General features: G+C 43.2%; 1 protein-coding gene across 1 annotated transcript; it reads right to left on the reverse strand.

The window, feature by feature from the left end:
* Nucleotides 1–15,413: 15,413 nt before the first annotated feature.
* SMIM23 (small integral membrane protein 23) lies at nucleotides 15,414–19,788 on the reverse strand. Its single transcript, XM_067730151.1, has 4 exons — nucleotides 19,711–19,788; nucleotides 16,120–16,171; nucleotides 15,853–15,920; nucleotides 15,414–15,626 (listed from the first exon to the last, which is right to left on the reverse strand). The coding sequence occupies exons 1-4, from the start codon at nucleotides 19,786–19,788 to the stop codon at nucleotides 15,414–15,416; spliced, it is 411 nt and encodes a 136-aa protein (XP_067586252.1).
* Nucleotides 19,789–20,056: the final 268 nt, after the last annotated feature.

A 20,056-nucleotide genomic window follows, 5' to 3' on the forward strand; every position in this document is an offset into this window, starting at 1 on the left:
ACTTTTTTCCAGATTCTCTTCCCTTACTGGTTATTACAAAATATTGAGTATAGTTCCCTGTGCTATACAGTAGGTCCTTGTGGGTTATCTATTTTATATATAGTAGTGTGTATATGTACTTTTTGTATTATTTATTAAGGACATTCTCTTTATACAAGTAATACATGACTCCGTTCTCATCGTAACCATTTCAAGCATATTCTGAATGAAAGCCCCCTCATCTCTCCCTCCCCCATCCCCATTCCCTCCCCAGTGGTGGTCACTGTTAATAGTTTACTGTCTCTTCTCCTGGTCCACTTTCTATGCATTTTCTGGCGTGTGTGTATTTCATGTGTATGCCTTTGCCCCCACCCCCCAAGTCCCCTTTTAAATAAATGGGATCATCTTATCTCTGTTGTTTTACAACTTGATTTTTTTCGCTTAGTACACCTTGGAGGTCTTTCCACAAGAATCCCCGTCATTCACCCTGACTCACTGGAATGGTTATGTAATATTCCACATTGTGGATTTACCATAATTTTATTCAACTCACTTGACCGGGCACTTTCTAAGCAACGCAGATCATTTGAAAAAGTAAATTATTCATATTAGTTACTGAAATATAATAAAGTCTACAGCGGGAGAGGGTTGTCAAGGGCAGAATGTCAATTAGGGTTTTGGGGAAAGATAAGAGGGCTGGGGTGACCTAGAGCATCACCTGCCTTCGTCTGTCTGCTCCATTCAACTCCCCGCCTGGCTGTGGGCTCTGCTCTCTTCTCTAACTTTAGCATTTCCCAGAGAGTGAGGACACGCTCCTACTCCAACCGGGCCCTTCAAGCCACCCTGACCACGTAACCCCCATGCGTCTCCCCCTGCACCCAACGGAGGTTCGGATGCAAGTTGCCTATGTGCCAGGACCCTCTTGACGCTGCCGAGTGCTGCAGGGACAGAGCTGGTTAAAACCTGTCTCTTCAGAGGTGCCAGAAAGTCAGTCTGTAGCAACTCAAATTCCACACAGGCATCTCACCCAGTTTTACTTAGTGAAACCCAAACACCCTTTTTTGTTGAGACTCTGACGAGCCCTGGAAACCGCCGAGGGCCCGGCTCGCCTCGGCACACGTCTGAAATATGTCAGGCAGGTGTTTCCAAAGAACTTATGCTACAGGAAAATATATCCTGATGTAATCTGACTAATTTGGCTTTTGCCTTACTTTCAAGAGAACCGGCTATTTGTAATGGAAACAGTTCTCGGGCCACTTCAGACAGGGCTTTGTAATGTGAGCTGGTAAACCCTGCAGGTGCTACGGGGGCCCCTGTTTTCATTTTACATCTCAAGTTTGTTTACTTTAATGTGTTTCTCTGGGAGGAGAGAAAAAAAGGGGACCCGAGAGGGGTTTAACAAGTCATTTTTCATTTCAAAAAAAGGAATGGTTTTGTACTAAGAAAATTAGCGTCTAGCGGGTCTCGGGAGCCCTGCGGGCGACAGGAAGCGCACATGGCCTCGGAGGATGTTTCCTGAGAGTAATTCCCCAAAGGCACGTGCTCAGGAGCCGGCATACCTGGGGCCCTTGGCAGACGCATCAATTAGAAAGTGGGAAGCAGTATTTTCCTTGCTAATTCTTGGCTACCGGCTAGGGGTTACTGAAAACTCCCTTTTCCCCCTCGGAGCTAGGCAGTTTTGAAAAATTGTGAAATTATGAATTCAACCTTGTTTTCAATCAAGGGAGGGGGGGGAAATGGTTTCCAGCGTGCAAAGCCTGTGCGACGTGTAGCGAGGACCGTGTTTGCAGAGCACCCACTGCCAACCATGGGTACTCGCCCAACCCAGGTGAGGGTGCCCTGGAACAAGAGGGCGCTAGGGGTGAGGGTATCAGTGAGGCAGCTGCTGCGAGACAGTCCCAGCCCCAGAAGAGGGACTCCAGTTAGAAAGGAGGGAAGAGCCCTGTCTGTCCCCCAAGGTTATTTCATGCAGGTTGAGGGCAGTGGATAGCAGTCTTCCACATAGAAGATGTGAGGTATTTGTCAGGTAAGGCTCTCCTGCACCCCGGAGGCTGGGTTCAACGAAACTGAAACCCCCGTTGCCTGCCCTGGGTGTGTAAGCTGAGTGCATGCTCCCTGATATGCCAGTCCCTGTGCAGAATGTTTCCACGCTTCCCTCTCCCTCCTGGCCCCTGCATTTGCGTGTGCTGCCTTGGGACTGGCCCATGTGGATCTGTGCAGGGAGCTCAAGCCTTTCACCAGTTTTCACAAGAAAATCTGCCTCCAAGCATGTCATGCATTTAGCGATGTTACTGACGATTGGCGAGGCTATGGGAAACGGTTGCTTTATAGACACACAGAGCCTTCCAGCATCTTGTGGGTCTATCAGGGCTTCTCTTTCCTCTTCCCTCTGGAGATATAAGCAAAGTTATCCCCTTTCCTCCTACAGGAGAACCCCTTCCTTGCACACTTGGGTGCCCATGGAGGCGCACATCCTCACATCCCCTGACAAATAAATTTCTCTTCCTAATGAGAATTCTGGTGAATACAATGTTCAGCTCATACATAAATGTACACGTGGGTGCCTCACAGAGCACTTAAAACAGTGTTATGTAGACTCACAGAATCATATGTGATCATAGCCAATTCTAACTGGAAAAGTGCTCAGAGACCCGCTAATCTGTTTATTTACAATTGAGGAAACAGATACCCAGAGGGGGAAAGGACTGCCCAAGTTCACCATGAACTAGTGGGAGAGCTGGGATAAGAACCAAGACCCCCTGACTCCTGTCCCAGACTCTTTCCTCCAGGCCACCTGTCTTTAGGAGCCCCCATCACCAATTTCTCTAAAGGCTGCTTTTGGGAAGGGATTTGAGCACCACGCAGGCACACTCCATGGTAAGTCCTGTTGATACAGTCAGCCCTGCAGTATCCACACGTTCTGCATCCACGGATATGGTGGGCCAACTATACTACGTCATTTTATATTGTAAGGTACTTGAGCATCCTTGGATTTTAGTATCTGCAGGGGTGTCCTGGAACCAATCCCCTGCAGACACGGAGGAATGATTTACCCCCTATCATATCTTGCTCAAGTTCATCCCTTCCTATCCTTTCCTACTGCATTGGTGGGGATGAGGAGGGAGTAGAGAGATAGAAAGTGAAACAGTTTGATCCAGATTCATTGTAGCTTGAGCTGTTGTAACTATTTGCTGACTTGTTGGATAAAGTCAAATTAAAATGAAGCTAAAGAATGTTCTTTGAAGATTATAATGCTTAATATTTGGGAGGCTTTGGTTGGGACACAACAAGGCTGGTGGGAATTGGTACAAAGTTACTCAAAAGTAATTTGGCAATAGGTATTGTAAACTTTAGTACTCTTCATATACTATGTTTTGCTAAACTTAAACTGAAGGATAATGTGATATAGCTTCATGCATGAACCTTAAGTGAAGAGCCTGATGGATTTTTACAAAGTGAATATATGTAGGTACCCACCGTCCAGATCAAGATATAGAATTTTACCAACATCCCAAGAGTCTCTTTTGTGCTGTCTCATGATCATTACCCTCTAAAAGAAACCTATATTCTGACTTGTATCACTATAGATTAGTTTTGCCTGATTCTGAAGTTCATGTGAATGGGTCACAGAGAACCGTATCTGACTTTCAGTCACATTATATCTGTGAGACTTATTCATGGTCTTGCGTGCATTGATTTGTTCTTTTTCACTGCTGGATAGTATTGCATTGTATGAATGGAAAACTATTTATCCATTCTACCAGTGATGAACCCTTGAATGGTTTCTAGTTTCTAAGTATTAAAAATAATGTTGCTATGTTATTTTGGGACGTGACTTTCGATACACACATACCTGCACACACACAAACACACACATACTTCTGAGTCTACGTTTGGAGTAGAATTTTGGGTTCATAAAACATGTGTATGTTCAGCTTCACTAGGTCCTGCTAACAGTTTTCCAAAACAGTTGTACGAATTTACACTCCTGCAGAAGTATGTGAGAGCGCCAGGAGCTCTTGGCAACACTTGGTATCAGTTCAAAAAAATGTAAACATTCTGATTTTAGGTGATGGTATCTCATTGTGGTTTTAATTAGGTTTTCATGAATAACTAATTGGCCCCTTGGGTATGCCCTTTTGTGAAGTGCCTGTTCAACGTTTTTCCCATGGGGAGGGGGGTGGTGTCTGTCTTTTTCTTATTGATTTGTAGAAGTTCTTTATATATTCAGTATACAGGTTCTTTGTAGGAGACATGCATTGCAAATATCTTCTCCCCTTCTGTTTGTTCATTTAATCTTCTAATGATGTCTTTTGATGAACAGTATTTCTTAATTTTAAAATAGTCTAATTTACTAATCTTTTCCTTTATGTTTAGTGTTTATGTTTTGTTGAATAAATCTTTGTCTATCCATAGCCATAAATATATACCCATGTTTTATTCTAGAAGCTTTATTGTTTTACTTTTCATATGTAGGTCCATGATTCACCTGAAATAGAATCTTGGGTGTGGTATGAGATCAGAGTCAACGTCCATATTTTCCATAAGTTTGTGCAGTTTATCTAGCACCATTTATTAGCAAGAGCGTTTGCCCCTGCTACACTGTAGTGGTATGTTTGCCATAAACTAGGTGACTGAATAGGTTTGGGTCTGATCAAATTTGTTATTCATGTCACTAAATCTTAATATATCTATATTAATTTTATATCTGTATTATCAGTTACTGAGAGGCATGTTTCTAAACACTGTGCTATGATTATGGATGTGGTTTTTTCTCCTTTTAATTCTTACTGTGTTTGAGGCTCCATTACTAAACTCATTTGAATTTAGGATTGTTACATGTTCCTGTTGAATTGACCCCTCTATAATTATGAATTGTTATTCTTTATGTCTAATAATACTTCTGGTCTTAATGTCTATTTGATCTGATATTAGTAGACCTCTACCCGCTTTTTAACATACCTATTTATTTTTTTAGTATTTTTATAGATACGTTTTCTCATCCTTTTATTTTCCACCTTTCTGGGTCCTTATATTTGTGTCTCTTGTAAGCAACATGCATTTAAACAAATTGAGATTAATCATCTTTCTGTTTCAATTGGAATATTTAATCCATTTACAGTTTTTGGCTCTTATGGATAAAGTTGCAATGAATATTTTTATACAAGACTTTTTGTGAGTACATGCTCTTTTCTTGGGTAAACATCTAGGAATGAAACTGTTGAGTCATAGAGTTGGCATATAATTTTATTATTTTTAATGATATTGAGGCATAAGTTATATACAATAAAATAGATTTGAAGTATACAGTTCGATGAATTGCAACAAATGCAAACACCCATGTAACCACCACCTCATATTAAGATATAGATTATTCCCAACACTCCAGCAGGTTTCCTTGTACACCTTGCCTGAGATACCGACCTGATCTCTATCACCATAGTCTAGTTATTCATGGAATCCGACAATATGTAGTCTTATATCTTGTTTATCTCAAGCAAGGTAATGCTTCTGAGACTCACCCATGCTGTTCTATGTATCAGTAGTTCATTCTTTTATTTATGAATAGTATTCTGCTGTATGAATAGAATCACAATTTATTTATGGGCATTTGAGTTATTTCCAGTTGCTATCTTTTATGAATAAAGCTGCTACGCACATTTTTGTGCAAGGTTTTGTTTTTGTTTTTGTGTTTGAGTTTGTGGTTTTGTGTGTGTGTGGCCTCATTCATTTCATTCTCTTGGGTAAATACTTAGAATGGAATCATTAGGGTACAGTGAATTATATGTGTATTTATAATAAACTGCCAAACTGATTTCCAAAGTGGTTTGCATAATATTATATCAGCAATGTATGAGATTTGCAGCTCCCTCCCGTCCTCTCCAACGTGGGATATCCCCCTGGTGTCTCACTATGATTTTAATACACATGTCTCTGATGAGCAGTGATGTTGAGCACCTTCCTCATGCTTATTGTCCATTCATAAATCTTCTTTTTGAAGCGTCTTTTCAAACCTATGGCACATTAAAAAAAACTGCGTGGTTTATATTTTTCGTATTGATTTGTAGTTCTTTATATATTCTGGATATAAGTCTTTTGTCAGGTATAGTATTGTGAATAATTTCTCCCCATCTATGGCTTTCCTTTCATTTTCTGAGTGCACTTGTTAATAATAGTGAATAGTTCTTTGAAGAAAAGAACTCCCTAAATGCCCAACAATGTTATGCAGGACATGGGAATAACGCTGATGACATATGGCTGGATTGAAAAAGGAGGATACAGAATTATACTTGCAGTATGACTTTAACTATTTAAAAATATGCATTGAAAAAAAGGTGGAGGGAAACCCACAAAACATTGCTTTGGCTGACTCTGGGTAGTGAGGTTATGCTCTCCAGCATTTTTTTTTTTTTTATTGTGGCAAATACACGGAACATAAAATTTACCATTTTCACCATTTTAAAGTGTACAATACAGTGACATTAAGTACACTTACAGTGTTGTGCAACCATCACCACTGTCTAATTCCATAACTTTTTCATCACCCCAAGTGGAAACCCTGTGCCTATTAAGCATTCCCTCCCAATTCCCTCCTCCCACCGGCCCCTGGAAACCACCAATCTGCTTTCTGTCTCTATATGCCTGTTATTTTTAAAAAATGTACATTTGTTTTACTTTTTCTGAATTTCTGCTAATGAGTGTGTGTTTTGATATGAGAAATAAAGCAGAAACCAAGAATAACAAAGGATGTCTAGAGAGGGGAACAAGTAAGTTGTACTGAGTGAGTCCTAAGCTCTGTGTCAGAGGGCGTGAGGCAGTAGAATTCATTTTGTGACAATAGCTAAGTGTGTTCAGCTCTGACTGTGCTGGGTACCCTTCTTGCCTGATTCCTCTCACGTATATCTTGCCACCACCCTGACAGCCAGGTTCTAATATTATGTCCCATTTATCCGTGAAGCTGCATCTCCTCCCCTGGCCCCATTTTCTGTGACTGCTCCACCATACTGGGAGCTCCATGTGGACAGAGACCATATTGGTTCTTGTTCTGTCCAGTACGGCTACAGCTCATCGTTGTGGTCATTAAGAGTTGTGGAGGAAATGCATGCCTGTGTGCAAAAAGCGTCTTTGCTGAGACTGGAGAATGAAACGAATCAGATGGCTCTCGAGGGGTAGCCTCAGAGTCAAAGGCAGGCTGGGAGGAAGTGCAGCTCAGGGACCAAGTCTAGCACTGTGAGAAAATATCTGAACGGTAGATTCATGAGGTCCCTCGTGGCCTTAATGACCAGGGTGGGAGGAAAGAAGTAATAGCAAGTGACATTTATACAACGTGTTACAGTTTACATAGCTCTTGCATGCGCATTACCTCATCTAATCCGGAAGGAGCCTAGGGTGGGGTTTCAGCACGTGGCCCCGGAATTTGCTTGTCTGAGTTTGCGTCCTGGCTCTACCACTTACTGTGTGACCCCGGAAGAGTTATGTACCCCATGTTCCAGTTACCTTACGTGTGCAGCGAAGACACTGATAGTACCTGATGCATAGATTTGTTGTGATGATTAAATAAGGTAGGTGCTGCCCATAAAGCATCTAGAATTGTGCCTGGAGCCTAGTAAACACTAATTAAAAGTTGGCTGTTATTACTTAATCCTCTAAGTAGGCCCTGGAGATATGTAGACAAACCCCACTTTATAGGCAGCTCAGAAGGATGGAGTGACCTGTCTGAGGGCACAGTGCCGACGTGGGAGTGGAGAGGCAGGGTTTGGACCACATCTGTTTTACCCCAAAGCCCTGACCTTTCAGCTTCTTCATTTCGCCTCCGTTGATGTGCACTTTGCCTGGGCTCACAGGCAAGAGAAGTAAATTCTGCTGTAGCTTGGCCATGCGCCAGGGTGTTAAAAAAGATCCCTTGTCTTGTCTAGAGCTCAGATCCACGTGAGGTAGGATAGCTGAGAAAGCACTTTACACCCTGCTGGAGTGTGATGAAAATGAATTGCTGTTATCGGTACTTTAACAAAGTATTTAAAAAATTTTTCCTAGCACTGGTTTCCCCCATTCTGCTAACAGTACCCCGATTTCCCTTGGGGAACCATGGCTCCCCGCCCCTCAGTCTGTGCTTATCCCTTATTATCCCTGGCTAGAGAGATGGGTGTATGAGCAGGTCTGGCCAATGTGAGCATTGCATCACTTCAGCCACGAGGAGTAGCTCAGGAATGGTATGTGATCCAAACCGAGGGCCACCAGGTTCAAATGCAGGACTTCGAGCACAGCTCTCAGGGAAGAGGCATTTCTTTTCCTCTGGGGAGAAGGAGAGGATGTGATCTAGCCTGGAACTTCAGAAGCCATGCTGCCTCCACTGTGGGGACAGCATGCCTGAGAATGGGGCCAGCCCAGAGGCAAACGGGGGCGAGGGGGGGGGAGAGGGGGGGGAGAGGGAGGGGGGAGGGGGGAGGGGAAGCGGAGGGGGAGGGGAGGGGGGAAGGGGGAGGGGGAGGGGAGGGGGAGGGAGAGAGAGCCCAATGTCCCTGGATTTACCTGAGCCTGTGTTTGGATCTACCTGGGCTTTTCTGTTATGCTTTTCTAAGCACCTACTAGCTTTCCTAGCACTGTGCTTTACTGTCATCATGTCCTCTTAGTGTCTCAACAGCTGCTCAGAAAAGGGTAGTAGCACTGTATGACAGGGAGGGAAACTGAGGCTCTGAGTGAGGAAGTGATTTGGCCAAAGCACTCAGGTAACTTGGGGCCTTCTGCTGAAGGCTCAGCCACTGGACTAAGAAGGCCAGCAGCACCGTTGGACTAAAGCTCTGGCCCTGCCCTAAGGCAAGGATGCTCCTCCTCCTGGAAGTGTCAGGATTTGGATGCCCCAAAAGGCGTCTTCTTTGGTTTCATCCCTCAATTATCCTTCTGACAGCCAGATTTGAACCAAATTGGATTTAGTGCTTTTCACAATTTTGTTGAACAAATCTGTGGATTAAGGGAACAGATTAACTCCACTTTTTTATTTGACATCATCAAAAATATGACATGAAGACTGGAAATGAACCTTCCTGGTCTTGGAATAATTTCAATGGAGCCTGAGTCCCTCCTTCTTAAGGGTTTTTTTTTTTTAAACCTTATTCTCACAAAGACCTTTGGGAAGCTGGTTCCAAATCTTACCTGAGACCTCAGATCTGACCCTTGGGTTTAGTTTGGGCTACAGTACCCATACCTGAGCTGTGATTCTAGCAGGAAGGGCCCCTCTCTGCCCCTGCCCATCGTTCATCTTTTCTTCCATTTCTCCCATGATTTCCTCTCGGCCATAGCCTAATTCAAATTTCAGCATTTTTCTATAACTGGACTAACAGATTTTCACGTTAGTGCCAGCTCAAGCACCCTATCCCTTCTCTGAACTCTTAGTCAAGTCAATAAATATTTTACTCATTTGTCAATTAGTTAGGTGCCTTTGGTACTTCACCCAATGGCTTTTAAAACAAGCTAGAGATTTCTTTTTTTCCATCTTTGTTTCTTGGCTTCATGGTAGACAGACCAGCTCTATGTGGGCAGGAAATATGACTTCTACTTCTCTATATATGTACCTGACATGTAGTATTGACTGCCTTCTAAATTTAATTGGCATATGATTCCTTAACAATAAAAGGATAACATTTTAAAGAGAGAAAGAGATTATCCTGGCTGGACTTAACGGAGGGGAGGCTGTAAAGCACATTGGGTTAGTGTGAGGGCTTTGATGCCAGACGGTGTGGGTTTGCATCCTGGCTCCCCATTTACTATGGTATGATTTTCACAATGATAGACTCGCTCCCTGCCTCAGTTTCCCCTCCCAAAAACTGGAAATAACAATAGCACTTGACCGAGCCCCTAAAACAGAAATGCAGGAAGCATTTTCTAAATGTCAGCTATCACAGTTTTCTTATTTCTTCCCGATAATCATAATATGCTTATGAACTACTTAACGGCTAACATGCAAGTGGACTTTACCTTACCTAGGTTTTGTCTAGATTATCAGATTCTTATCTTTAAAACATGAATTATCTGAATGATTGTGGGTTTTTCCCCCATTATATAATATATATAAGGCGAAAGAACAGAAAAGCAGCTGACCGAATGCAATAAGACGAGCAAATTAAAAAAGTAGAATGAATCAGTGTTAGCCAAAGAGGGAGCATGAGGAAGGCTGCCAAATCTATTAAGTAAAAGAGAGAGAAGGGAGAGAACCATCAATTACAATTAATTAAAAGTTTTTAACTGTTGTAATGCTGACCTCATGCTCCAGGTGCCTGAGACAAAGGAAAGGAATGTGAATACTTGAGTGGTCATGACATTTTTCCAACTGGCCACTTTCCCTTTAACCAGACCAAACCTGTCTCTTCCATCTTGCCCCCTTGGGCTACCTGGGTCAAAACCCGACTCATGGCTCAGGTTCCTCCTTGCTGAAAAGAGAGGAAGTCCTGAGGCCTGGCCAACAGCTTTCTAGACTCTTCTCCCACATTCTCATCCATCAGCAGGTCCCACTGAATACATTTTCAGAATGTCTCCTGATTCTGGGCACTTTTCCCCCACGCCAAGCCACCATTTCTACCTGGAACTACAGTGATTTGCTGAGTGGTCTCGTTTCCACTCTTTTATTTATTATTCTCTGAAATTGCCTTGTCCTGACTTTTCTACTTGTTTCTTTCATTTGTTTTCACCATTAGCCTATAAACGTCTCATTCATCGGTGGCTGGCACATGCGTGGTCCAATCGATACTTCTTTCTTTTTTAAAAAATTTTTATTGGAGTAGGGTTGATTTACAATGTTGTGTTAGTTTCAGGTGCACAGCAAAGTGAATCAGTTATACATGTACACATATCCATTCTTTTTTAGATTCTTTTCCCATATAGGTTATTACAAAATATTGAGTAGAGTTCCTTGTGCTATACAGTAGGTCCTTGTTGGTTATCTATTATATATATAGTATTGTGTATATGGGTTTGTTTTTGGCCGTGCCATGCAGCGTGCAGGATCTTAGTTCCCTGACCAGGGGTCGAACCCGTGCCCCCTGCATTGGACCACCAGGGAAGTCCCTCACAGTGTGTATATCTTATTCACAATCTTGATTGAATGGAAGAAGCTGGGAAGAGTTTCCTTCTTTCTTTCTTTTTTTAATTGGCGTATAGTTGATTTACAGTGTTGTGTTAGTTTCAGGTGTACAGTGCAGTGATTCAGATATATATTCTTTTTCATATTCTTTTCCCTTGTAGGTTATTACAAAATATTGAGTATTGTTCCCTGTGCTATACAGTAGGTCCTTGTTGGTTATCTATTTTATATATAGTAGTGTGTATATGTTAATCCCAAACTCCTAATTTACCCCTCCTCCCTTTGGTAACCATAAGTTTGTAACCAAACTTTCACCTTTGGTAACCATAAGTTTGTTTTCTATGTCTGTGGGTATATTTCTGTTCTGTGAATAAGTTTGTATCATTTTTTTAAGATTCTGCATATAAGTGATATCATATGATATTTGTCTTTGTTTAACTTACTTCAGTTAGTATGGTAATCTCTAGGTCCATCCATGTTGCTGCAAATGGCATTATTTCATTCTTTTTTATGGCTGAGTATTATTCCATTTTCTCTCTCTCTCTCTCTCTCTCTCTCTCTCTCTCTCTCTCTACACACACACACACACACACACACACTACATTTTCTTTATCCATTCATCTGTTGAAGGACATTTAGGTTGCTTCCATATCTTGGCTACTGTAAATAGTGTTGCTATGAGCATTGGGGTATATGTATCTTTTCGAATTATGTTTTTCTCTGGATATGTGCCTAGGGGTGGGATTATTGGATCATATGCTAACTCTATTTTTAGTTTTTTAAGGAATCTTCATACTGTTCTCCATAGTGGCTGCACCAATTTACATTCCCACTAACAGTGCAAGAGGGTTCCCTTTTCTCCACACCCTCTCCAGCCTTTATTATTTGTAGACTTTTTGACGATGGCCATTCTGACCAGTGTGAGGTGGTACCTCACTGTAGTTTTGATTTGCATTTCCCTAATAATTAGTGATGCTGAGCATTTTCTCATGTGACTGTTGGCCATCTGTGTGTCTTCTTTGGAGAAATGTAGAGTTGCCTTCTTAAGCAAAAGCCTTTTTCTCTTCTCAAGGGAAATCTACTCTGTAGATATGAAAGTGGGCCCCTTAATAGGTTTACTGGGCAACATTTTGCTAAAATCATTGAAATTATAAGACTTCAAAGTTATAGACGGTAGTCCTACTCTTATTTTGAAGTGTGTCATTTGTATTTTTCACACCCAGGAAGTGAAGGCAGAGAGTTAAATCTTCTCTGTTTGGGCTGCCCCATGCATCTATGTGGTTCCAGTGGTCAAGCCCCTCCCACCTCATTCTCAGCAATTGTGTTCAGCCTTTGAATGTTTGTCTCACATAATTCTGCTTTGCTGATATAGACTCTTGGGGCTCCAGGTACGAGGGTTGCCGTCACTCTCTCTGCCACGTTTTGACCCCATTGGGAAATGTAAATCAGGTCATCACATGTGGTCCAAAGCCTCTTGTCAGGAAGGGGCCCAGGCTGTTTCTTGTATGAGCAGCTCTGTCCTGGAGCACCCGATCCTCCCCAAGCTCACTCAATCCAAAGGCTGCTTGGCACAGAGCCTGGCTCAGCACCAGAAACTCCAGTGAATGAGATGGGCCAATTTTATCCCATCCACTCCCCCTAGAGTTTGACCTGGGAACTACGGGCAGAATCACATAGTCAATAGAAGTTAGAAGGTCGTGAGGAAGAGAGAGGCCTGTGAGACTAGGACTGAATCAGAGTTACGAGGATTCAGAAGCAGAAGCATGGAGCTCAAGAAGGGATACACAGAGTGGAGGGCAAGGAAGCCACTGGAAGCAGACGAGATGGAGCCGTCACACAAAGGGAAGCAGAGACCCGGAGAAAGGCAAGGTAAAGGTGGAACACTGGAGAGAACCCAGATTCTTGCAGCGAGGGCTCCCGGAGTGCCTTGGTGGATACCTTCGGTTCATAAAGACCTTCCTGTTCCAGTCTCCACCATCCCATGTCATGATATGCTCTCAGTTCCTGTGAGATCCCGGTTCCCTTGTTGGGCCTCATGGCCTGAGCCACCCTGAAGGGCTCGCTGTTCTTTATGGGCTCACAAGGCAGGAAACCAACAGAAACCACCGTCAGTGGGTCCCTATTAGGCACTTTTTGTGGGGGGGGGGAGGGGAAGATGAGTGGCATCCAAGAGCTTTCAGGGGACTAACTCCTCAAAGGCTCTGGTAATGTCCACGGAGGTGGTCCTAGTCCTCAAGGATCTAGGCTCTGCTTTCTTTTTTTTCATGTATCCCCCAAATTACATATATAAACATCTAAACTGTCTTTTACATATAACAAAATATATAAGTACATATAATATATAAGTATCATATAAGCACATACATATATATTACAGATACAGGAGAATTACAACTTGGTTTAAAGTCTAAAGTGTGTCTTAGGCTTAATTGTGTATTGTATATTGTCATATTTATGCCTGAGAACCCTTTAAAGTACCCATAGAACATACATGATATACACGATTTTGGATTTATAACTACAACTTGTATGGTAATAGTAAACATGAACACCAGGAAATATCAATCAACCTCTTCCTGTAGAACTCTTGCTGAAATAACTGCAAATGAGAAAAAACAGATTCTGGTTCCCACCCCCAGGCAAACTGTGACCATAACTTGCAAAGAGTTTTTCCAACCCAAATGACAATTGATTCATTCCTTCTGGCAAATGGATTGCTGTGACGTTCCCTGTAAGTCAGATATCCTCTGAGATTATTTTAACTGGAACCCTCATGACTTTTCAAAGATTGGAGGTGGTCCTAATAATTGGCAGATATAGAACAATTCCATTAAAATAAAAAACAAAAAAGTCATAAGAAGGGGAAATAAATAACCTAAAGAAGTGAGGCCAATATAAGTCCTGTAATGGACAGCTGAACTCTGAGTTTCCTGGAAGTCAAGGGAAAAAGGGAAAATCCTAGACAAGCATTCTCATTGCTTAATAAAAATAATCAAAAGAGAGAGGTTTTCTCTTGGCACTATTTTTAAAAACTTAGGGAATTCCCTGGTGGTTCAGTTGTTAGGACTCTGTGCTTCCACTGCAGGGGGCACAGCTCCGATCCCTGGTTAGGGAACTAAGATCCCACAAGCTGTGCCGTGCAGCATGGCCAAAAAGAAAACAATGCAAAGTCACTCATAATTTCATCACAGCGATATTGTTATTTTTGCTTGTATACACTATTCCAGTCCTTGTCTGCAAGCAAAATAATGGGTAATTTTATTTTAAAAAATATTTGAATAGGCAAAACATTCACATAGTTTGAAAATAGGAAAGTGTGAAAAGTAAACAATGGAAAGTTTCCCTCCCGTCCTTGTCATAAATTTGCCCCAGTTCAGCTCCCTTCAAGCTCCCCCTGTTTTGTATCCATCTAGAGTTTTTATGCGTATTCAATCACAACTTCTCGTCATCAACAGTAAAATATGGACTCATTTCTTTCATTTAACAACATATCTTTCAGGCTTTTCCATATCAGTAGGAAAGCCTCCTCTTCTTTCTCTTTCACAGCTACAGGTATCTCATTGTTTGGATGTACTTACCAGTGCCCTACTGATGTCATTTTCATTTGGATTGTTCCTTTTTTTTTTTTTTTTTTTTTTTTTGCTATTAGAAGCAAAGTGTGTAACTTCACAATGTGCATATATTGATACATATGATAAATCGCTGAAGTTGATTGCTGGGTCAAGGGATAAATGCATTTGTGAATTTGATAGCTCTCACCAAATTGCCCTCCAGAAGGGTTCTGGAAACTTACGCTTCTACCAGCAGTGTCAGAAGGTTGAGTTGCCGCATACTATCTGTATACTCTAGACCCAGCCTCCTCCTGCTGACTTCCAAGGAGGAAGGAAAAAGGAATGTGAAAAAGGAAGAACTGTCTATCAGGTACTACTATATGCCAGACATACACGATACATACACGTTTGATCCTCAGTGTAACCCTGTGAGGCAAAGTCTGTTTCCCTGATTCTTATTAATGAGATATTTTGTTGCAGAGAGGTTGAGGAGTTTTGCACAGTGACTCAAGTAAAGTGGAAGAGAAGGGTCCTGACCCTCTGGCTGGCTCTGAGGCTGGTGTTGGTTCCTGTGCACCAGAGTCCTGCTACAAGTGATGGTATCTCAGCAGAGCCTGGTGTCTTCCTGACCTGGGTTCAGCTTTCACGGACCAGCAGTGGTGACAACTAGATTTCTCAGTGTCTCAACTACTTTATTTTCTTGGCTGCCTTAAACTTCAAGTGTCACAGCTCAGCCCTACTTAGAGGAACCCCTGGGAATCTTTGCCCCCTTCCACTTGGTCTCCTGCCCAGGTCCCAGCCCTGGCCCCTCACAAGTGATTTTTGAGGGTGGCGCTGGGCTCCTCTGGGTACCCGTCTCCCAGGAGGGCATCGAGCCACTCCTCCAGGTCTTGCACCAGCTGTTCCAGGTCTCGCACCCCTTTCTCTAGCTTCTCCACGAAAACATGCAAGTTCTCCTTCCACCAGGTCCTGATGACCTTGACTGGCTCTTCTGAGGGGTCATTGGTCTGGTATTCAAACACCTGAAAGGCAGACACTCACATTGCATCTTGAGCCTTTTCATGTAGACCCTCCCTTGCCACTGGTTTCTAAAAGTTCCCCGAGCCTTTGCAATGCTTTCCTTCTGCCCAAAGTACCCATCCCCACCTTCTCCACCCGGCCGAGACCCATCAATGACACCTCCGGGAAGCCTTCTCAGATTTCCTCAGCCAAACTTGACGTCCCTCAGTACCTTCTTGAATATGTTACCTGGGAAGTCATAGGATTCTGGACGTAGTTACATTCTCTGATTCTTTCTGACACCTCCCAACTTCTTCCTGAAACAGGCACAAACACCACCTCTTAATAAGGGAAAGGAGAGTGAGTTGGAATAAACTCGGTTGATCATCCCAATGGGATGAAGAGGATGGGAGAAGGCAAGCTGTGGAGGCCCCCTTGGCATGCGGCCATCTCCAGAATATGCTCCTGACTCTGTGTGGACATGGCTCCTTCCTCCTCAGATTCCAGAATGCTCACCTGATATTCCTGTGCCCACATATAGCACCAAGATCAGCAACGCCAACAGTGTCTGGGGGCAAGAAGAGGAGGAGGGAGGAGGTAAATTTCTGGAGGGCATACGTGCATCCCTGCTTCCCTCACAGAGGGCTAGGCGTGGGGCTGCTATAAGATCATGGTTAGAGCTTAACTTTTTTCTAATTATCTAAGTCACGTGTACTTACTACAAAACCCGCAAATATTGCAGAATTAGGTAACATGGCAACTTACTGACATTTCATTGGTGTTTTCCCTTTCTCCCTGCTGAGAAGGAAGGCCCACCTCTATTCTCATTCCTTGCCTCGCTTTTGCATGTTTTCTTTGAAATGATCTTTAAAAGGAGTTGACTTTATTGAGGTATAATTCACATACAGTAAAATGCACATTTTACATGGACAGTTCGATGAGTTTTGACAAATGTCTGTGCTTGTGGACTACCACTCCAATCTAGATGTAGACCATTTCCATCAGCCTAGAAAGTTCCTGTATGTGCTTTTGCGGCCAACCCCCTCTTTCCCCCCGCCCCTGCCATAGGGAACCGCTCATCTGCTCTCTGTCACTGTGGAGCCGTTTTGCCTGTTCTGTAACTTCACATCAATGAAACCATATATTATATACTCTTTTGTTGAGCTATTTTTACTCCACATAATGCTTCTGAGATGTCTCCATGTTTTCATGTTTGAGGTTATTGATGAGTAATATTATATTGTATGAATATAGAATATATGTGTGTGTGTGCGTGTGTGTCTGTACATATATGTGTGCTCTCAGATGGACGCCTGGGGTCTTAAGGGGTTTCATGGTTCTAGCTGGATCAGAATTCCATCCACCTCCAGCACTGCTGGACTTCCAGTATCTCTGCTCTAAACCCCATAGCAGCTGCTGTCTGGTAAGCCGTGGGTAATCTAATCCTTTGCACGCAGCCCACAGCCAAGAAGTCACGGAGATCCCCGCCTGGGCTTTCGGGGTCCTCTCGACACACAGCTCTTCTTCCTCTCCAATGCCTTGTCCTACGGAGTCCAGCTGCTTCAGTTGCGCAGACTCTTTGCAGCTCAGCAGGACTGCTGGGCTCTGTTCGCCCTCTAACTCTTGGTGCAGCCGTCGTTGGGGAAGAGTTGAGGCAATCACCAGTTTTCTTTTCTCAGGGATTGCACTTTTGTGCTGTCTGCTGCCCTCACTGGAAAATAGTTGCTTCATTTATTTTGTCAGTTTCATGGCTGCTTACAATGAATGGGAGGGCTAGTTTAGCCCCAGTTACTGTGTCAAGGCTGCAGTTGGAAGTCTACCTCTTGGGGTTTGGGTGCAGGACTGAAACGGCTGCCTGAAGACAACATTGCTCCCTGGAACTTGGGTCAGTCCAAGACCATAGGAGATTCTGATGGGTGTGCCAGGATCAGAAGGGGAGAAAACTGAGAGCCTTTTGGAGAGGTGGGAGAAGATAGAGGGGGAATCTGAGTCTGGGAGGGGCCCAGTTCCCTCTCCTGGGTGGCCCTTGTGGTGTGGCTGGGAGGTCTTAGCACAGGGAATTCAGAGACAACTGCTTTCAACAGACAATGTGAGTTGGGACAGTGATGGTGTCAGGGGCAAACAAAAGTGGAGAGAGGATTAAGGTGGACACAGTAGTGACCGACATTGACTTTCCCCCCAGCTCACTGGATGTGGGCTGAGCCAGATTTAATCTGACTTGAAATAATACATTTCTTATGTACCTGTCTTTGTGAAGCAAGATTTAGACTGGCTACCATAAACAAAGAAGATAAGAGATTTGCATAATTTGTCTCTTCCCTGGATAGCTTTTCAAAAATATATACTAGCAACTATATTATTATTAACTGTAAAAAAAAGTAAAAATTAATTACGTAGCAGCAACGTGACTGAGTCTGTCACACACACTAGGAGTGAAAAAAGCCAGTCATGAAGGGACACACTGTTTGATTCCATTCCCATGAAATTCAGGGACGTACAAAGCTCGTCTGTGATGATAGAACTCAGAATCGTGGTTATGGAGTGTGAGCTGGGAGGGGCCTTGGAGGAAACTTGGACATGCTCTATAGCTTGATCTGGGTAGCAACTGCCTGGGTGTGGACACCCAAGGTGAAATCATTGTACACTTCAGATTAAGGCACTTTTTAAATTCCTTAACAATATTCCCTGAGACTCTCTTTATCTAAGACACATAGAACTGACTCATTCTTTATAACGGCTGATGAACATTCTGTGGTCTGAAAGCTCTTCTGTTTCTTTAACCACTCCTCTGTCAATGTGCTTTACAGGATGGTGTCTTCACCAGCATACTTGCTGCTATATTTTTTTTGTGTGTGTGCAGGGTGGAGACAAAGGCAGGGAACAGGGACTAAAATTGAGTTTTAGTCCTTCTCTTGTGCTATTGTGGGGCCTGAGCCAGATCATTTCTTCTCTCTGAGCCTCAGTTTCTTCACCTGTAAAGTGGATTTTGATATATGCTGAAAGGTCTTTCAAAAAGGCAAGGTGGGGACTCTGTCATCAAATTGATTTGGGAAATGCTGTGGTAAACAAAGTTATGTGGATTTCCTTGCTGCAGGACTTGTCAGAGCCTTCATTATGTGAATGAGCTGTGTAAATCTCCAAGAAGGGAACAAGGGTATCAGCATTCCCCAAACCACAGAAGCTTTTAAATGACTTTTCTAAAAGGAGCATTCCTGGGGTTTGAGATTCGTGGGACACTTTTTTAGCAAAAGCTGCAGCATAATGGGAGCCCCGCAAAGTCCAGCATAAAGGAAGCGTTGGAATGTGTGTTAAATGTATGAGTGAACAAATCTTTTGAAAACACATATAGGTCAGTTATGTATCGCTCTGCTTAAAACCCTTCAATGGCTTCTTACTAATCTCAGAATAAAATCCCACCCCTTTCCACAGTGTGCAAGGCCCAGATGACCTTCCCAGCCTCCTTTTACATCCTTCCCTCAGTTCTCCACCTGGGAGGCGGTGGAATGCAGGGTCACCTTGCTAAGGGTTCTGGAATCAGATGGCCCTGGTTTCAAATCCCAGTATATCCCTGCTGTCTGGCCTTTTGCCTTTCCGACCTCAGCTTACCCATTTGCTAATAATTGCTTCTCGGGAATGTCATGAAAGAGAGAGGGGTAGAAGCACCAGGCTGTGCACATAAGTGCTAACATTTTCCATTTTGACAAAATCCTATGTGAGGTTTGAATTTCAGCCCTAAGAACAAAAGCTCCACGACCTCTCCAATTCAGGTGTATTATCCTGTTTATTTCGGTTCATTCATTCATTCATTCATTCAGCACCTGTTATGTACCAACCACTATTCTAGGCACTAGGAATACAGCAGGAAGCTAAATAAAAATCCCAGCCCTCCTGGAGCATAGCTTCTGCTGGCAGTGTGGAGAATTAAATAAGAGTGTCAGTAATGACTTCTAGAAGAAGCTCCTGAGCCCTGCTGTGTTCCACCAGGTTGGGCTCTAGGGAGAGTCGGGCTGAAAGCCCGTTCCTGACTTTGAGGGCCTTACAGTCTTCCTGGAGTGTCAAATGGAGTCCAGATGGGAGGAAAGCCATGTACACCTGGTCTGGCCTCACCTGTTTCTTGTCCTCAGAGTGACCTCCCCTTCTCTCAGCTGCCACTCGCCCCCTGCTGTGCACCTGTTGGATCACCATGATCTCAGGTCAGGCTGCCTGGGTGGAACAGGGTACCCTCACCTCCCCGGCCTCTGGTCACCAAGCATCTCTCAAGCCATGAATTCTGATGTCACAGAAGGTGGGGACAGTCAGGCCCCCACTCTGCACCACCCTGGTGTTTAGCCCCAACTTGTTTTTCATATAAATGTAAAAAACAAAGACCAGAAAGAAATACACCGAAAGATTTTATTTCAGGATGGTGATTTTTCTGATCCTTTTTCTTCTCTTTTCAAATTTTTTTATAAGA

This window comes from Pseudorca crassidens, chromosome 3, assembly GCF_039906515.1.
Source record: "Pseudorca crassidens isolate mPseCra1 chromosome 3, mPseCra1.hap1, whole genome shotgun sequence".
Classification (NCBI taxonomy): Eukaryota; Metazoa; Chordata; class Mammalia; order Artiodactyla; family Delphinidae; genus Pseudorca; species Pseudorca crassidens.